General features: G+C 39.9%; 1 protein-coding gene across 4 annotated transcripts in view; it reads right to left on the minus strand.

Annotated features, from left to right (window-relative positions):
* Nucleotides 1-19,684, minus strand: part of FNDC3B (fibronectin type III domain containing 3B) — a 357,581-nt gene that overhangs the window by 273,260 nt on the left and 64,637 nt on the right. For all 4 annotated transcript variants that reach the window (XM_029213894.1, XM_029213895.1, XM_029213896.1 and 1 more), the window contains one exon: nt 17,588-17,726. In XM_029213894.1, the coding sequence (XP_029069727.1) occupies nt 17,588-17,698 (111 nt within the window). In that variant the 5' untranslated portion in view covers nt 17,699-17,726. The remainder of the gene's footprint in view (nt 1-17,587; nt 17,727-19,684) is intronic.

A 19,684-nucleotide genomic window follows, 5' to 3' on the forward strand; every position in this document is an offset into this window, starting at 1 on the left:
CATCCACACACCCCATACCTCCAAGCTGGGCTCTGGCCACACTGATGGGGAATCAGCAACTTGGGCCACTTTTCACCTAATCAGCCGTACCTTGAATGCGTTTTGCACACTGAATCTTGCATGTCTTCCTTCATTTAGATCCAGCTATCTCATGTCTGGTTTTGATTGGCTGGGACATGATCCACACTGATGTGCTAATTAATGGCACACACCTCTGGTAAGCTGTGCAATAAAAACCTAAATATACAACTCTACTGTGGGAATCTCAAAGGCCAGTGAAGAAACATATTTAACTGCCTACATTCCCAATATTCTACTACTTTTAAAACCCGTTTCAACGTTGGCCATGTCATTCATTGAACAGTTCTTCCCCACCTAAGACATAATCAAGAAATAATGTTCACGTGTTGGGCAAAAATTGTATTCTTTTTTTTTTATTGGAGTATAATTGCTTTACAATGTCGTGTTAGTGTATGCTGTACAATGAAGTGAATCAGCTACATGTATACACCCCACCCATCTAGGTCATCACAGAGCACGGAGCTGAGCTCCCTGTGTTTGTTTTAATTCACTCTTTATTCCTCGAGAAATGTCAGTATTTCCTATAAACGTATTAAGCATTTTGATAAACGTAAAAGGCCTCTTATGGTTTTCCAGCTTTTCTTTGCTCTTCTGATTGTGTTTATATTAACACATATTCAGGGATACATTTTGTAAAAATATTCATATGAGTCTGTTGCTGAACTTCTTATTCCATTTCTGTGTTGATCTACTTCTATACTAGTACTATTCAAAAATAATTATTATGGATTATGATATGCTTTGGCATCTGGAAAGGCTTAGATATATTTATTGTTCTTCTTTAAGTTTTGATTATTCATATGCATTTTCTCTTTTAGATTATTTTAGAACACCCTGTCAAAGTCCATAAAAATCCTTTTGAGAAAAAAAATAAACAATGTGCCCATGCAGAATGTTCTCATCCCTATAACTGACAGAAAATCAGTTCCCAATATTTTGTCATTAAACATTCTAGAGTTTACTTTTCTTACTACTATACTTTCTTAATTGCTTAAAATTAACACTACCATTGCCTTATATTTTATTCTCACTAACATAAAATCAGAAATGAATACAAATATGAAATGTTCTACGGTTTTGGAAGGATTTTGTGGAAGAGACCCCAGCCCTTCCCCACCACTTCACAGTATATTATCATCACTTATTCAGGCCTTGCCTTTGCATTGATTATATTAAACTTATTTAAATCAATACCTTATGCAATTATTGAAACCCTGATCATTCAACAAACATTTGCTGAGTAGTTACTATTGGCCAAGCACTTTATTAAGCACTGATGATTCTAAGGTGAGAAAGATTTTGAAATCCTACCCATTTATTGATACACTTGTAGAAAATACAATGAACTATAATAAAAAATGATTATTTGCTATCAAGTGCTATGGAAACTGAAGAAATCAGGAAAAGTTATAGTTGGGGGTGACAATTAAAGGGGGAATGAGGGCTTCCCTGGTGGCGAAGTGGTTGAGAGTCCGCCTGCTGATGCCGGGGACACGGGTTGGTGCCCCGGTCCGGGAAGATCCCACATGCCGCGGAGCGGCTGGGCATGTGAGCCATGGCCGCTGAGCCTGCACGTCCGGAGCCTGTGCTCCGCAATGGGACAGGCCACAACAGTGAGAGGCCCGCGTACCACACACACACACAAAAGGGGGGAATGAGAGGATAAGCAAAAGAACGATCACACAGCACATGTATGGAGGCCTGACCGGTATGGTACGTTTAGAATTCCAATGTGCTAGAGAATTCCAGTGTGGCCGTAATGGCATAAGCATGCAACAGAGGAGTAAAGGTGAGACTGCAGAGGCAGGCCGTGCCCACCTCAGAAAAGTCGTTGTTTGCCCCACTTGGAAGTCTGGACTTTATCCTGTGAGCAGAGCTTTCCAGTAGGAAAGCAACATTATTAAGATAACTCTGTTAGTAGCGAGAAACTCAAACTGAGATGGGAGATACTGAACACATAGACACCAGCAAAGATATTAGTGAAACATCCACCTGTGACATAATTCAGGGGTTACACTGTTCTAAGAGTTTTCAAAACTAACCGATGGTTTAACCTTTAAATATGACCCTCCAGATCACAGGGTTTGCTGCTGAAGAGTTCTGCCCTCCCTCTCTATGAACGCTGGGGCATCTCGGATTGCAGAGGTGTAGCAGTGTATGGCTCTCCCAGACATACTTACTTAATTTTTCCTACTTCCTGTCACTCTCTCTAATTCTGTTATCCAACTGTGATTCTGTCATTTCCATTTCCACCCCTCCTATCACTGACAACTGATAGGCCTTCACAATCTGTCCCTCTCTTGAGTCTCCACCTTTTCCTAGACCTTTTCTGTCCCTTATTTCTTCTCTTTGGTTTCTTGCTCTAAAAAGCTAACCCCCAAAGCACTCAGCAGCCAACCTAGCAGTCTTTTCCTTTGCTTGTAGTCAACTCATCAATCCAACAGGGGACTATGTTGTCCACCTACTATGCTGTGGGTTGGTTTGCTAATTAAAAGAAAAGGAGGACTAACAGTAGGATTATTGGGAAACAAATATACTTATGAGTCAAAAGAGAATCTTTACCTATTTTCAAGGGTCCCAAGTTAATCATATTCCCAAAACATCTACTTTCTGATTCCGAGGTAATCCCATTTCAGACTAGTTAATTCATTTTTTATATCTTTAAGTTATAGTTTGCCTTTTAGCATCATCATACATACACAAAAAAAGTTTGAAAAAATAATTTAAGGACTCAGAATTGCAGATAAGAAAACAGCACAACCTACAACTTAATCATTAAATTTAAGATGAATCTTAACTACTTTTTAAGATTTTAAAAAATAAGTACATAATAGCACATATTTCTTCTACATGTTTGTCTTCCTGCCACACTATATGTTGCAGTAAAATGAGATGGCGTTCCGGCCAGAGGTCTCTTCTAAGTAACATCATATACAGTATGTAAATACTGAGTAATTAAGTCACTTTGTGCTAATCTCATTTTACTTGCAATTCTTTTTTAACTAACAGTTTAAAAATCAACTAAGATACCAAAGATACACAGTGAGAAGAGCAAATCAGACACATCACAGTTAAGTCCCGGCTCTGCCAGACAGGGCACTTAACCTTTCTAACCCTGCACTTCCTCCTCTGAAAAGAGAGATAAACACCTACCTTATGTGTGTGCTCTGAGGAAGAGAGCAACCCCAGTGCAGCCCTGGTAGAGGGCCTTATACATAGTACGTGCTCAGTAAGTAATTGTTATTAACATTTCTTTTTCTTCAAATTTCTACCAGTGACAAGTCTCTCAGTTAAGGAAAAATATGGCCTCTAATAAGAAAGTCTAAAGAAAAAATTTTACCAAAACTACCACGTTTCATGTTCTCAATAAAATCTAAAACCAGCCAATTCTCACCTCTGAGCAGATTTTCTGTTTGAGAAACATTCTGGCTTTCCTTAAAGGATCACCTCCCAACTCATTCACATTCTGGTGTCTGTTCAGCTTCCGTGGATCCCGGCAACAATAGTGACTTTGGAATCCATTCACAGAAGTTCTGAAATCTAAGCCCTTTACATCCACAAAATGGTTTGAATTACTTGGAACCGCTTCTAATTAAGATTATCATAAAGAAAGTCAGCAATAAAATGTAACAAAATAACACCACGGTATGTGGAGATTTCCTATTAAGCGCCCAGAACTCCAGAAGAGGATCCTTTTCTGACTTATAAGCTGCCTTCTCAAAGCACACAGGAAGAATTAAACCTGGCCAGATTCTCTAAGAAGCATCAGGCAACTGCCTTTTTAAACACTTAAGCAACTAGTTTGAAAAGTTATCCACCATTCAATCCAGGAAAACGTAATTATACAGCTGGATACTTAAGACCATTAAAAAATTTAAAGAAACTATCCAGATTGAAGATTTCAAGGCAAACAGACTGAAAACGCTCTTCAAAAATGTAGTACTTTAAGATTTTCCTTTCTAGATTTTAGTACCAGAGCATCGTAAGCAGCTGTTGGAAAGCCTGATGCACTTACACTCAGTCTTGGAAGAAGGACATCCCTGAGTGCATCACATACAGACTTGCACAAATGAACAGATTATTCCGATTCTTCCCTCATCCTGCACCAAGTCCAAATTCAGTACTGACACTAGGCTCTGCAGACAGCAAAGGAAAAATGTGACAACAATTTTCCAGCCAGCCCCTCCCTCCTCCTCGCACGCCCTCAGCACACACAAGCACACAGCAGATTCTATGCACGTCTCTAACTCGGGCCAGTTTATGCACCATGACATCAGTGCAGTACAATGAGCCAAGTTTAAACTCCATCTGGGACAAATAATGTCCAGGCACACTGTGACTTCTTTTGTTTATATACACTGACTAAATATGTCTTGGTGGTAAATGAACTTAAGATTTATTTCCCAAGGCCTCCAAACAATATTCTGCACCCCTGAAGCACCTCCCTGCTTCCAGTTCTCTTTCCAAGGCTACTCGTAAGTGATCTTTAACAGAACACATGATTTTGAAACATATAATTAGCATCTTGAGGAGAGTCAAAGTCCAAGCAGCCCTTCATCAATCTAAAACAAAGAAAATGAGGCACTCACTAGCAAAGGGGTGTGGCCTCATGGCACAAATACTGCATGACACCTAATTTTGTATTCCCCCTGAGAACAGGAATGAGCAGAGGTGAGACACTTCGGAAACGCTCATGGAATTATTTCTCTTCGATGGATAAACTTAGATTTTTTTTTTTTTGGCATTAGTTAAGAGAAATAATTATAAATTCAGAAAGGAAAAACAAATCTAATAGGTTCAAGTCTTACAATTAAGATTTCTTAAAACACAAAAACTGTGCCTTTGGGGCACAATTTTTGAATGGAAATGAAAGGTGGGGTTTGGGAGGAAAAGAAGGCAGACAAAAGGCCCTCTCCTTACCCCCAGACTCCCAAGGACGAGGAACCCCTGATGCCCTTCTCTAGTCACCACCATCTCTCAGCAACTGCTGGCCCCAAAGGGAACTGCCCCCCTACGCCTAACCTCAGGAAAAGAACCGTTCCCTAGGGAAAGAGAGGGAGATACTCTGACGGCCTGGGCCTGAAACCCAACCTCTCCTCCAAACTCAGCCAGTGCCTCGAGGCTTCAGACACGGTCACCGCAGCTTGGTCCACAATTCTGAGAAGCTGCAGAGCCAGAATCGCTGCCATCTTCCAGAGTTGATATGAAGATCATATAAGGTAACAGCAGGAATACTCTTCTTTGTAAACTTTACAATTTACTACTGTGCAAAACCCGGTCCCATGTCTCTCCTGACTGTTTACCTGAACAAAACGATGGATATATGCCTAATCCAAGCAACTCCACCCTTCCTGGAAGGTAGGACATAAGTGGATTCAAATCCCAGTCCTGTGATTACCAGCTGTAAAGTACTTAACCTTTCTCACCCGTGATTCTGTCTGTAAAAATGATCACTACCTTACGAGGCGTATGTTCACAGGAAGAAATGATGTATAGAAGTGCTTAGTACCATTCTTCGCACATCATAAGCCCTCAAATAGTTACTATTCATTCCTTCCACCACACAGCGAACAAAGAAATGAAAATGTCAAATAAAAGCCATTCTTGGGGACTTCCCTGGCAGTCCAGTGGTTGGGACTCGGCGCCGTAGCCTAGGTTCAGTCCCTGGTCAAGGAACTAAGATCTGCAAGCCGTGAGGTGCAGCCAAAAAGAGAGAGAGAGAAAAAAAAGCCATTCTTTCCAATAATTTAACAAATAACCACTCAACTAAAAGTGGAGCATAAAATTGAGATTAAAAGCCTTCTGGTGATCAGCAAGCTTAAAAAGTAACTTTTTTAAAATTTTGGTTGTGTTGGGTCTTCGTTGCTGCGCGCAGGCCTTCTCTAGTTGTGGCGAGTGGGGGCTACTCTTCGTTGTAGAGCACGGGCTCTAGGCACGCGGGTTTCAGTAGTTGTGGCTCGTGGGCTCTAGAGCACAGGCTCAGTAGTTGCAGTGCACGGGCCCAGTTGCTCTGCGGCATGTGGGAACTTCCCAGACCAGGGATCAAACCCATGTCCCCTGCATTGGCAGGCGGATTCTTAACCACTGTGCCACCAGGGAAGTCCAAAAGTAACATTTAAGTTTGAGGCAAATGCCAAAAATTAGGTTAGACACTTGGCATTCTTTCAATGCCCCAAAATCTGACCTTTAATATATCATTTACATGGTTACGACACTAGAATCTCTGGAATATTCCAGAACATTTTAGCCTACACTTCCCCCGTGATTTTAGAATAACTTAGAAAATGAGCCACTGCCTCCCTCCAAAGAAAAAGCATACATCAGTTGTGATGTCTATCTTCAAGTCTCTTTAATGGAGGCTTCTTTAAAGTTCCAAGGCAACTTGAAGCAGCATGGTGTGGAGAGGCAGTCAATAAAAAGTGGGAAGATGCTCAGGGCCTTACCTGGGGTAACCACTTGAAAAATAAGAAAACAAGAAAAGAGAAAGTCTGAGAAGTAAACAGGATGTGAACACCCATCTATTAAAGGATTATGTGCTCTATCACCCAACTCCATCCTCAATTGATTCCCTGGGTCTTTAAAACAGATATTATTCACAGACAGGGTATATATAAGCCTAAGGTCTGATTTCTCAATGCAAACCTTATAAGAAAAATACAGATGCCGTTCCTCTGTAATTCATATATTTGTATTTAAATTACACTTATTTTCAGTCATGACTGAAGTCACCAAATAAATTATAAAGAAACAGCCATTCTATAAGGATGCTTTTTATATAGCCTTTTGCCAAAGTGATGAGAATTAAGATGAGTTATAAATAGATGCATGCTGCCAATGCAAAACAGGTCAGAAAAGATAAATGAGCTGCAAAACTCTGGCCAATTTAGCTACCAAACAACATCACTAACTAAAGCACATGCTTCAATGTGTCACAGTTTCCCTCATGAACTAGAAGGACAACTCAATATTCCAATATACGTAAAGACCAAAGAAACTTCTATCCAAGTAACATGCCTCAGTGTGGAATTTTTCTAACTACTTAGAAAAACACAAGAGTATTTTAACGACTCCTTCTAAAAATTGGAAGTCATGAAACACAGCTAGATAACAACACAAGTCCATTTCTCTACACAGCTAAGGTTTAGCTCAGAAGAATTGATTTCCACTTTTCAAAAACACAAATGACCCTTGAAAAATGCAGGGCTAAGGGGCACCGACCCTCCACGCAGTCAAAAATCCATCTGTAACTTACAGTCAGCCCTCTGCATTAGCAGGTCCTTGGTATCCTCAGTTGCACATCTGTGGACTCAACCAATGGTGGATGGTATAGTTCTATAATACTTACTACTGAAAAATATAAGTGTAGAAGTGGACCTGCGCAGTCAAATCCATGTTGTTCAAGGGTCAACTGTAATAGGAATGGAACCCTTTGCTGATATAAATACTCTCTAGTCAACCTGCCCCCCAAAATTAGTCCAAGTACCCCCAACTTTCTGCTATCTCCACTTAACTAGTTGCCTAGTTATTTGCAAAGCAGAAACACTTGGCAAAGTAATTTTGTAAATGCAGACTGTCCATTTTATCCAAATGCACATCTACTATACCGCAAGGGGCAGGGAATGGGCAGTAAAGAATGGATCCAGGTCAAATTATTCTAGTTAATGGTTGTACTAAACACATGCTGCACATAAAACAGATTTCCTCTCAGCAATGATCTGATGGTCACCTGCTAAAGAAAAAGGCCCAGGGCTGAGAAGCAATACCAATGTAGGCATGAACACTAAAGTGGCACTGAACTGTTTCTTCTGGAGGTCCACCACAGTTCAGCTTCAACTTAGCGTTAACAGCAGAGCTGGCTGGAAAATCACTAGGCCGCTTCAGCAGCGGGCTCCTCATCAGGCTGTTTATGTTTTGCATCTGCATTTGGAACTTAGAGATTAATGTTACTAATTTTATGCAGCTTGCTCACTACTACCCTTTTTGGGATGTAACATATCTAACTGCTATATAGTCATATTTTTAAGTCAATCATTTGGACAAAAAAAAAAAATAGAGTCTGCCAACATGAAAACAATGATGTATAAGTAAAACACATGTCTTAACACATTCTGGATGGAGAATAGTCCCATCTTTTCTTCCTGTGTGCGTGTGTGTGCATATATATTATTTTTACTGCACTATAAGACACATCAATGGCTATCATACCACATTCAAGATGACAAATATACATTTTCCAAAAAAGAAAAAAATTAAGAATTCGAGATTGGAAATCTACTATCAAATTTCATCTTATTCAAAGAGAAAGTCAATATAGAAATGACTTAAATAAAAATGTCTCGTCTAGGTAGTACCAGGGAAATTTTACTGAAATAGAATTTAAAAATTCTGTTTCCATAAGTACCTAATGAAAACTCAATTCTTGGAGACTGTAAAAAAGATTGTAAACACAAGTATTTGCATCTCTATCCCCTGGAACGCTGATACCTTGCATCTCTCTTTAATGTCCCCTAACTAGTGTGTAAACAGTAAAACCAAGGCGCCTGGTCTTTTCTCCTGCCCTTGTTACGCTCTGAGGAGTGCTCAGTGTGGCACTGATTGGGGATTCAAATACTGTTCACTGAAAAGCAGAAGCCAAAACAACCAATACTTGGGTCCTAAGTTGTAAGACATATAACTGAAAACCTTCTTCAAAGTTATACGAACCATAGCCCACACTAGTTCATTTTACAAGTCATTAAGTAGAAAAGTAAGAGACTTAAAATCACTTTATCAGTATGATACACAATGAATGTGTCTGAAAAATCTTAAATATTTTTGCTATATTTAAAACCCAGTATGTGTAAGCACAAGAAGAAATTTCAAAAGTAAAAAAAGTTAGCAATTCCCAGGTTGCAAGTTCAGATGACCACAGAGCCCAGGCAGGTCTGGAAATGAAGTGAAGCGGACAGGGTGGGGCCTGAGGACGACACTCTCCATCCAAAGCGGGCAGCTGCTACTTTGTGCCGGTCAACTGCTGCCAGCCCAGTTATCAGACCTTCTGGGTTTTCAACATAAACAGAAAGATCCAGAATTTTGTGTCAATCTTCCCATTTTTAAAGGTTGGCACCTAATTATTTTTTGTTAACTATAAAGACTTTTTTTTTTAATGCCTATATGACAAATGCAATAGGTAGCCAATTTTCAGGCCCTGGTTTAGATGAATTAGATTTGTTCATTTCATTTAGCCTTCATCCACTCTGAAGGACTTACTGAATGCTACCCTCAGACACCAGGCACAGCGTGAACAAGAGACACATAGCCCCTGCTCCCCTGGAGTTCAGAGTGCAACCAGACAGTCAAACATTGCAATAAGTTGAAAACAATCATAATGTGAAAACCACCATAGCGTTTTAAATTGCTGTTATTTTGCAGTGCAACCTTGCCACGCCTGTGTTTTTCCTTAATCCTCTCCTTTTTGAAGGCAGCTCCCATTTGAAGGATACTGACTGCATCTTGTATCTTATTATTATTGCCTTTGGCTAATTAAATTCTGAAGTGTCTCTCAACCCAGACAGCTCAGAGCTGTCATAATTATATGTCATGTGTCATAATTATTGTGGGTGCCACATATAACACCACCCTCTGCATGGCATCAACATTTTCCTTTATGAGACAGAGATTATGCATAGGCTATGCCTTTTCGGAAGCCTTTGTAGGGAGTAGAATTGGCAAACCTAAGGCAGAGAGGATTGTAATATCAAACCACAGACCTGGATAAACTCACTCCACTTTTTTACAGTTAAAAGCAAGCCCTCAGAAACGGGGCTGGCTGCCTGTGCTGCTGGAGAGCAGCTTTGGTGAAGGGGCACTCAGGATCTGCACTTCTGCAGAATCAGTAATTATGAGGAAGAGACATCGAGAGGCCACGGGTGGGGCTTCTCTGGTGGCGCAGTGGTTAAGAATCTGCCTGCCAACGCAGGAGACACGGGTTCGAGCCCTGGTCTGGGAGGATCCCACATGCCGCGGAGCAACTAAGCCCGTGCGCCACAACTACTGAGCCTGCGCTCTAGGGGCCGCGAGCCACAACTACTGAGCCCGCGCCCCTAGAGCCCGTGCTCCACAACAAGAGAAGCCACTGCAATGAGAAGCCCACGCACTGCAACGAAGAGTAGCCCCCGCTCACCGCAACTAGAGAAAGCCTGCGTGCAGCAACAAAGACCCAACGCAGCCAAAAATAAAAATAAATAAATTTATAAAAAAGAGGCCACGGGTGGGTAGCCAGGCTGGATGCATCAGAGGACAGACAGATTCTCTAGAAAGGATACTAAAGAGCAAAGTTTCCAGAAAAGAGATTTAGATACGGTCTGCTTGGGGTGCCACTAACATTAGCTCCTCATTGACTATACTATCCCTACGCAGTATTTACATTTCATAAAACCAAAACTGATTATATGATATGCAAAGCTTGAATAACTTCCAGCAAGGTCTCAGTTCAGGCTCAGCCTCCCCACAGACACCTTTCCCTGCCTGGTCTGTTTTCCTGCCCGCCTATCCCGTTCCCTGATCCACCCCTCCTCTGCGCTCCCAAGGTACTGATACACTCCAAGCACCTCTCCTGTGGTTCTACACATGTGTAAATACAGCCTTTTTTTCTTTTTTTTGGTAAACCACACTTTGCTCCCTAACTACACTGCTCATTCCTTTAGGGCAAAAACAGTGTCTTATTCAGGTCTGTGTCACCAACATCTAATACAGTCCTGCACAGAAGACGTATGACAAATGCTTATTAAAATGAACAAATCTATTATTCAGTCACTCCTTAATTCAGTCATAAATCTTATCCTCTCACTCCTTCTTTCCACCCCAGTCTCAAAGAAGAGAGCTGACAATCTTGACACAACAGGCCTTATAAGTTTGAGTAGTAGAGAGAACGCGGACAGCAGTTTGCAATAATAATTTTCTTTAAATATTTGCACAAGTTACACATTTCTCATATATTGTGATGTTCAAGAGTCTGACCAAAACTGAGCTTCCCCATACTTGGTTTCCCAAACCCAACATTTGAGCAGCCTAACTTTTTCTATTTTCTAGCTCAAGCCGCAGCTTCTAAATAGGATTCTATCATAAAGGGAGATGTTATCTAATATTATTCAGCAATAATATTTTAACAGCAAGTCCCATTCTCATTTGAATATCCTTCTTTTTCCTGGGCAAGGCTCCTAAGAGCCGTTTATTCATTTTTCTACACTATACTGATTGTAAACCTCTTTCTGGCTCCCCCTGACACAGTGGCCGTCAGTATGCTTGAAGAGCAAACCTGTGTGGTGAGACGATTTGAACTACTGAATGCAAGAAGGGAGCCGTCAGGGGAAAAGTTATTAGGAAGATATCAACCAGAACAGAAAAGGTCACTGGATTAGCAGGAGAAGTACATTTGCTGTAAAAGACGTGCTGATGACGAGCACCATCTGAACGTGGAAAGTTTTAATGTGTTTAATGTGCTGTCTGGAAATGTGTACTCAAAAGAATGATCCAGGAAAACTCTGGCTGTGTATTCTGTCTAGGGAAACAAAGGCTTTCAGAAAGAAGAAACAAAAGGGTAAAAAAAACCCTCACTCCCAATAAAATGACGTGCTAAATGCTGATCAACCGAAACGGGCTAAAGTTAAGACAACTGGACACAACTGAGGTAACTTTAACCTCCTGTCTTCCAGGCTATCCCAGAAACAGTTTTCTGTTTACATTTAAGAAGATCTACTTCCTGAAGAAGAGGCATTAAGAATACTCATTAGCAATTAATATTCAGGAAGCTTAAAAGAAAAAAGAAAAGCAAGACACAAGAAATAAAAAATGACAAAACATTTGCTAGGTGCTCTCTGTGTGCTAAATGCTAGGCAGAACAAAGAGGCGCCTAACTCTCTCCCCACCCCACTGACCTAATGAATACATATGTGAGAAGTGTCACTAAGAATATAAAGTGACATACCACCTTCGTGTAGGTTGTAAGTGTCACAGATTAAATTAGCAAATCAGTAAATTGTAGGTGAACACTTTGCTCTTAACCTAATAGTTTCTTTAGCTGGTGGTTGCTCTAATTCCTCTTCAGAGATTACTGAAATATTAAACCAATAGAACAAGTTGGAAATTGGGCTGATGCTTACTCTTTCATGCTCAAAACTAGCTGCTACTTCTTAAAATCTCTAAGACGTGCTAAAAGTACTTAACGAAGATAGTTAAATTAATACACCATTAGGTACTAAAATGTTTCAGAACATTAGGTTCTGAAATGTAAGGTATGAAATGCAACGTATGAAATGCCAGTATTTTGATTACTGAAGGGCATTCACTGTAATTTATACAGCCACACACAAAAGCTCAGGTGGAAACATGACTTTTATAAGAATAGTATGTGGTTAGGCATATTAAGGGAAGCAAACTTTATTTAGCTATGTTGATCTATTTAAAGGTAGAAGAAATTATAGTGAGAGAAGAAGTACTTTATTTAGAAAACAAATTTAAAAAGGAAGCTGTTCAATTTCACTCCTAGGTATTATATGAGAGAAATGAAAACACACAACACAAAAACCACACAAACATTCACAGTAGCATTGTTCATAATAGCCAAAAAGAGTAGAAACAATCCAAATGTCCATCAACTGATGAATGGATAAATAAAATGGAGTATTATTCATACACTAGAATATTATTTGGCAATAAAAAAGGTATGAAGTACAAGCATACCTCGTTTTATTGAGCTTTTTTGCTTCATCGTGCTTTGCAGGTAATTGTGTGTTTTACAAATTGGTTTAACATGGCAACTCTGTGTGGAGTAAGTCTATCAGCGCCATTTTTCCAATAGTATTTGCTCACTTCCTATCTCTGTGTCACATTTTGGTAGTTCTTGCAAAATTTCAAACTTTTTCATTATTATTATATTTGTCATGGTGATCTGCAATCGGTGATCTTTGATGTTACTATTACAAAAAGATTACGAATCACTGTAGGCTCAGATGGTTAGCATTTTTTTAGCAATAAAATATTTTTAAATTAAGGTATGTACAATTTTTTAGACACGCTATTGCACACTTAAGAGACTACAGTATAGTGTAAACAACTTTTACATGCACTGAGAAATCAAAAAATTCACGTGACTCACTGTATTGCAATATTCACTTTACTGCGGTGGCTTGGAACTGAACCCACAGTATCTCCGAGGTATGCCTATACTGATACATGCTACAACATGGACGAACCTTAAAAAACATTATGCTGAGAGAAGGCAGACATAAAAGACCACATATTGTATGATTTCACTTATATGAATGTCCATAATGGGCAAATTATCTACAGAGACAGAAAGTAGATGAGTGGTTGCCTAGGAATAGGGGAGAGAAGGGAATGCAGAGTGACTGCTAAAGGGTTTCTTTTCAGGGTGATAAAAATGTTCTAAGATTAATGGTAGTCTTGGTTGCACAATTCTGTGAATATAATCAATTTCATCGAACTGTACACTTTAAATAAGTGAATTACATGGCATGTGGATTATATCTCAATAACACTGTTAAGTAAGTTCCTTCTATCCACCTTGTGTATTTGTTATTGTTATTCTTGTTCATTTCTTAGTTGATAATATACTTTAAATCTTCATTCATTCATAATGAGGACAGCTTTTCATTTTAAGAAAAGAATCATCCTTTTCCTGCTACCTACATAAAATGACAAAACAAGGTTTCAAACTTAACATGACTTCGGATAATGAAAATTAACAGTGTTTCTTATTTAGAGAGCCAGAACAGAGCAGAGAATCTTGCCAAGAACCCGTCCCAATTAAATCCAGAAGCCAACAGGACAGAAATCAGGAGGATGAAGGCTGTGGGGACTGAAGAGCTTTCTCCTAACTGGGGTGGTTCTTTTGCATATATAGAAATAATTAGAATGTCCTCAGCACAGCTGCAATGTATTAAGAGTTGTAAACACATACAAGGTAAGCTTCACCTACACACTCCTAACAGAAATGTAGAGCCAGAGGGCCCCTCTCTTCAACGGTATAATTTGGGAAGTGGCTCAAGGGCCTCTCCCTTAAAACGTCACTCCAGGGGTCTGCCGGCACAGTGCCTGCAATGTCCATCATTGAAGTCAGCCCTGTGCCTCCAAATGGTCCTTGTTAAAAAAAAGAAGTATTGCCTCAAGGGACAGCATAGTCAAAGCCTCCTGATCCTTTCACACAAACCCACCTGAGCAACACACCACACGTGCTCCGAGAGCAAGCAGCAAACAACAGCAGGCGCCCGGACAAGCACTCGACACTCTTGCAGTTCCTGACTCTTGGATCCTCACTCCTGGTCCTTGCTCTTTTTGGTGACCCCCCCCATCCCTCCCCCTCCCCCACCTCCTCTCTGGTATTTCTCCATTATTTTGGTTTTGCTTGCCCCTTAGCCCAGGTTCCACACACAGGCCCTGGGGACTCTACCACACTTAACTCTGCCAAAACTATTAGGCAGAGTAGTTTTGGACTACTACAAATGTTAGGACCCAAAGGAAAAAGTGAAGGCTTGAGTGAATGAGGGGGACACAGAATGGGGATTCTGGGGGCAGAAAGAGGCAAAAAGAAGTGTCAGGCACATAGGCCACTGCCTCAGCTGAGCCACAGTGACAACATCAAGGCATGATACATCTTGGGCCGTTCCTGCCGAGAGGAATATTTCAAACGCACTCTGCCCAGTTAACAACTGTGCCCCACTAAGGGAAATTTAGGGTTAATGCCAGTCAACAGCTTGGCCCACATAACCTAAATGCCTAAATGTCAATGCTTCTAGAATAATCAAACATATTTGCGAATTAGAGAGACTGAAACATTTCCTTCCGACGAGATTTGTTTAGAGTAAGTGTACTCTAGTCTGACAAAGCTCGATGTTTGTGACTGTTTATAAAACATTAAAACAAATCTTCCCATTTCTTGGATTTATAGAAACCTTCTCAGGTGAAATCAAAATGTGATTTTATTAACCAAAATTATTAAGCAGCTTCTCCTTAGAAGCTGAGGTAGATATACAGAGTAGGAAATACCACAAGGCCTTCTGAGGAAATCCAGTCTTTTCAGTCACTGGTCATTTCTGGGAGCAAAGGAGTTTACTTCTGAAGAAACAACTGGAAAATTCTAAGGGCTCTGTATGCTGGCTTATAAAACTACAAAAGGCTACTCTATGCAAAATGAATTATAGAAATGAGGGAGAAATCAAAACACAAAAATGGTGCACAGCTACACGGATGGGTGGTCTCAGGTCTCCCAGGTACATATGCAAAATGGAACCAGGTGACAATATCTGAGAGACCTGCATTGTTTTCCAAGTTTAGTCATATTTGAATACCTTGCCCCTGCTTTTTTTTTTTTTGGCCTCACCATGAGGCATGTGGGATCTTAGTTCCCCAACCAGTGATCAAACCCGTACCCCCTGCAGTGGAAGCGCCGAGTCTTAACCACTGGACCGCCAGGGAAGTCCCAACTTGTCCTCTTTTTTATTGTTTTAATTAGTGAAAATAAAGGAGACCAAACACCGCATCTTGAAACTATTCACGGCACTTTGAGCCTTCCCGTGAGTGACCGGAGCAGGGCAGTGGGAGGATGATGGAGAGAGGCAAGCTCTAACCGCAGAAGGTGGACTGGCCATGGTACTGCGCTCAGATTTTATCTCAGGTGGACAGGACAGCTCTGAGCAGGGCAGCGACATGGTACGTTTATGTTTTTAGCAGACTGCTGTGTGGCAAATGCTTTCTGGTAGAGCAAAAGTAAAAGCAGTGAGACCAGTGAGAAGAACTGTCCTACCCTGGTGAGAGGTGTTGGCTTAGAGTCCAGGAGTGGTCATGGAAATGAAGTGGACATGGCAAAGTATGGTTTCAGCAATGTTCCTGAGATAAGGCCAACAGGACTTGCTGACAGACTGGAATAGAAAGATGACAAGAAACAAGTGGAGACTCTGGAGATGAAGAGTAATAGAGGCAAGGAAGCAGAGGCTCTATTTAGAGAAGCTCTGCTATAAAGGGGAGCAGAGATACAAGATGGTACCTGGGAGAATGTGGAGTCAAGTGAGGGAGCTTGTTTCTGTTGGGTGGACGAGAGGTATAGCTATTTGTGCATTTAAGATAAAAGATACTACAGTAGATGGGTGGAAATGAGCCAAAAGAGAGAATCAGGAGTCAGGAAGAGAGATACCTGCATCAGTGGCAAGAAGGGAGGAAATTTATTCAACTGACAAACATTTATTGAGCACCTATTAGATATTCTTTTTTCTTAAGAGGTTCACAGTCTAATGCAGGAGAAAGTAATATATATAAACTATTAAGCAGCAAAGCAATACCCAACAGAGGTATATATAAAGTATTAACGTACTATGATGGATAAAGAGTGTTAATGTACTATGACAGATGGGGGGTGGGGAAGAGCAACATACTGACATCAAATAAATGGCCAATTAACTTCTCTGAATTATTATTTTGCGTAAATATTTTTCAAGCAATTGTTCCCAATTCTACTTTTGATAAAACGAAGTCTTCTACTTTTGTGCTTCTAAAGAGCTACACAAGTATAAAAAATGGCATTTATTTAGTACAAGACTGAGGGAACCCAGTTTTACTTGTCAATTAAAAATTTAAATAATGTTATCAGAGACAATACTTGTCTCTAATAATTTTTAAAGTTTTACTTACCATTTAAATTTTTTCCCAAGTGCTACAGGAATGAGCTCAGGAATAACTTTTCAACTCTGTAATGTTAAGTAACTAGTGGCAAAGGAGTTTTTACAGAAAACAAGTACCATCATTTTCTGGGCAGCAGGCTCTACATTTGGAAGGACTGCTCCAGGAGCCAGGGTGGGTTCACACAGACCTGTGCCTCTTGTCAGGGTCAGTCACCCCCTGTGTGAGATGAAAACCTGATCCACCCTCTGGGCAATCCTGCTCGGGCCATCCTGCTCTGACCAATCAGGCAAACCAGTCAAGCACAATATATGACATAAGCAAACAGTATTTTATTCCAAAGACTTGTACATATTTTCAAAATGATTCATTTCAAAAATCAGACATTTGTTTTTGATGCTTCAAGAATACCAACTGGATTAGGTAAAGTTTGCTGTTCTCAAAAACTATACCTTCCGATATCTCAAATCATATAGTAATTCTACAACAAAAACACTTGACCTCTAGAGAACTACAAAGGTTCAAAATCACAGATCTAGAATCTCAAAATAAAACAATTTCTGGGTTAGCGGACTTCCCTGGCGGTCCTGTGGTTAAGACTTCGCCTTCCAAGGCAGGGGGCGTGGGTTCAATCCCCGGTTGGGGAGCTATGACCCCCACATGCCTTTTAGCCAAAAAAACCAAAACAGAAAACAGAAGGAGTATTGTAACAAATTCAATAAAGACTTTAAAAATGGTCCACATCAAAAAAAATCTTTAAAAAATAAAAACAATTTCTGGGTTAATGTTTCCCACTTAGACAAGTTGACTTAAATTTCCTTCTTACTGCACCTACCTGCTGAGCTGCATCTCCATTCACCAAGTGAGGCATCATGGCTACCTCTCCGTTCAGCAATGGTGGCAATTCCAGAGGGATCTGGTCGGTCATCATCATTGTGACATACATTCATGGAGAATTTCCCTCAACTGGCTTCCTGCAAGAAAATCACCATTTTTTTGAAAAGGACTCAAGACCAAAAAAATTCACCTGTAACAAGTCAGCAATTTAAGTGCACCGTCATGAGGTCAGACGAAACTCAAATTCTTCTAATCACAGTATTGTATTAAAAGGGGTGAAGCGAAACCCAGGAAATAGCCTGAATTAGGAGACCACAAACCTGAGTCTCTAAGCAGCCAAGTGAACACAACCTCTAGTTCCTCAGTTTCATTATTTAGCTATAAATTTTAAAAAGTTATGAATAATAGTAAGTCCCCTAACCCCAGGGATCTTCCTCAGAATAAAATGAGGTAACAATTTGAGAGGCTAAAAGTGTCAAACGAACACTGACCATATCATTATCTTTAAGGTAATTACAGAAAATAAGGCCTAAGAGAATGAGCTATAAGAAAAGTTTTCCTCAAAAAAAAAAAAAAAAAAGCTGTTAACAAAGCACATAAACAAAGGTTAACTGCCTACACTGCAGTTGTTGCGATTTCTGACCTTGCCATTAAATTGGTAATTAATCATGTTCTAATTATTTCTCTCCCGTCACCTCCTTGAATTGGATTTAACCTGCTGCACATTTACAGCTTTATCACTGCTGAATGTCTTGAGTTTTCCTGTACCTGACAGTACCCATAGCACCTTGTACGGAATAAGGCTTAATGGCACATTCCATTGTTTCCACAGAATAAATGATTTTCATACAGGTAATTCAAAACAATGCCAAGCCCACTTTCATTCCATAATGGTACTTGCCACCAACATCTAGCTTTTCAATATAACAGCAGGAAACAATGAATTCCTATTCAGAATTATAATGTTCCTTAAGAAGTATTTACATATCCTTCAATCATGCCTAAAACTTTTTGTCACAAAAATTTTAACAGCATGGACAAAGAAGAATAAACAAACACACAGGCACACTATTTTAAGTCAGTTCAGAAAGAAACTGCCATGTGGTTCATTTTAAATTTTTTCTCATTCATAATGAAGTCCCCCAAAATTTCAAATTCAAGAGGATTTGGTAAATGAATCCTTTAATAAATACTCAATATCCAAATCAGGCAAAACAGTGGGGCAAATCCTTTAATCATTATCTCTAATTTGTCTCAGGTGTGACAAATAAAATATTTCTTCTCATTCTTAAAACCTCCATTCTGAATGTTAAATATATCTCCCTCCCCCAAATCCCATCCAAAAGATACTCCTTCCCTGGAAGTATCAAATGATGCATAAAAGCCACCCAAGAGATTATAAACTTTATTTTAAATCGGTAAAATTTTACACTATTCATTATAACCCCATTTGGAGAAACTAATTATTTTAAGCGCCAAACAACAAAGTCTTGTTCCAACTAGGGAAGCACATTCTATAATAACAAGTCTTATAATGCAGTGTTAACAGTATCATCATGCTGTTTTATGAGGCAATTACTCAGCTCCTAAGCAAATAAAAGTACAAACCTCAAAGCCCAGTAGTTTATCCTAATGTAGGAAACAGATTCTTCCACAATAGAATTAACCAAGATAACTTCCACTGACACTATCATGACATCAACTGTTTGATTTTGAGTAGTACTACTAATGGAGTACTAACGTCCATTTCAGTTTTATTTCAAATATACTTAACCCTACTAGTGCATGAAGAAAGAATGGCTAGTTTTCCTCAGATTGATATTACACAGGCCTATTTCTTAAGTGTAATGTTTTATTTAATGTTTCTTCAACGTGCAGGTTGGATAACCAGGGTACTAATTTACATTAAGGGTCTGAGGATAAAGCATCTGGGAGAAAGAAGCACTCCACACTCACTTCCACCTTTTCCTCACCCCTCCGCAGGGAAGAGCCCCAAGGCACTTGCTGGTAAGGTTATGGAGATTGTGGCTCCATCCTCTCCCCTCTCCTCTGCTAAAGTAGTGAGCACCAAAGCCCTCTCCCGCTGGGGGACAGT

The sequence above is a fragment of the Monodon monoceros genome, unplaced genomic scaffold (genome assembly GCF_005190385.1).
Source record: "Monodon monoceros isolate NGI ecotype Baffin Bay Population unplaced genomic scaffold, NGI_Narwhal_1 Super_Scaffold_11, whole genome shotgun sequence".
Lineage (NCBI taxonomy): Eukaryota > Metazoa > Chordata > Mammalia > Artiodactyla > Monodontidae > Monodon > Monodon monoceros.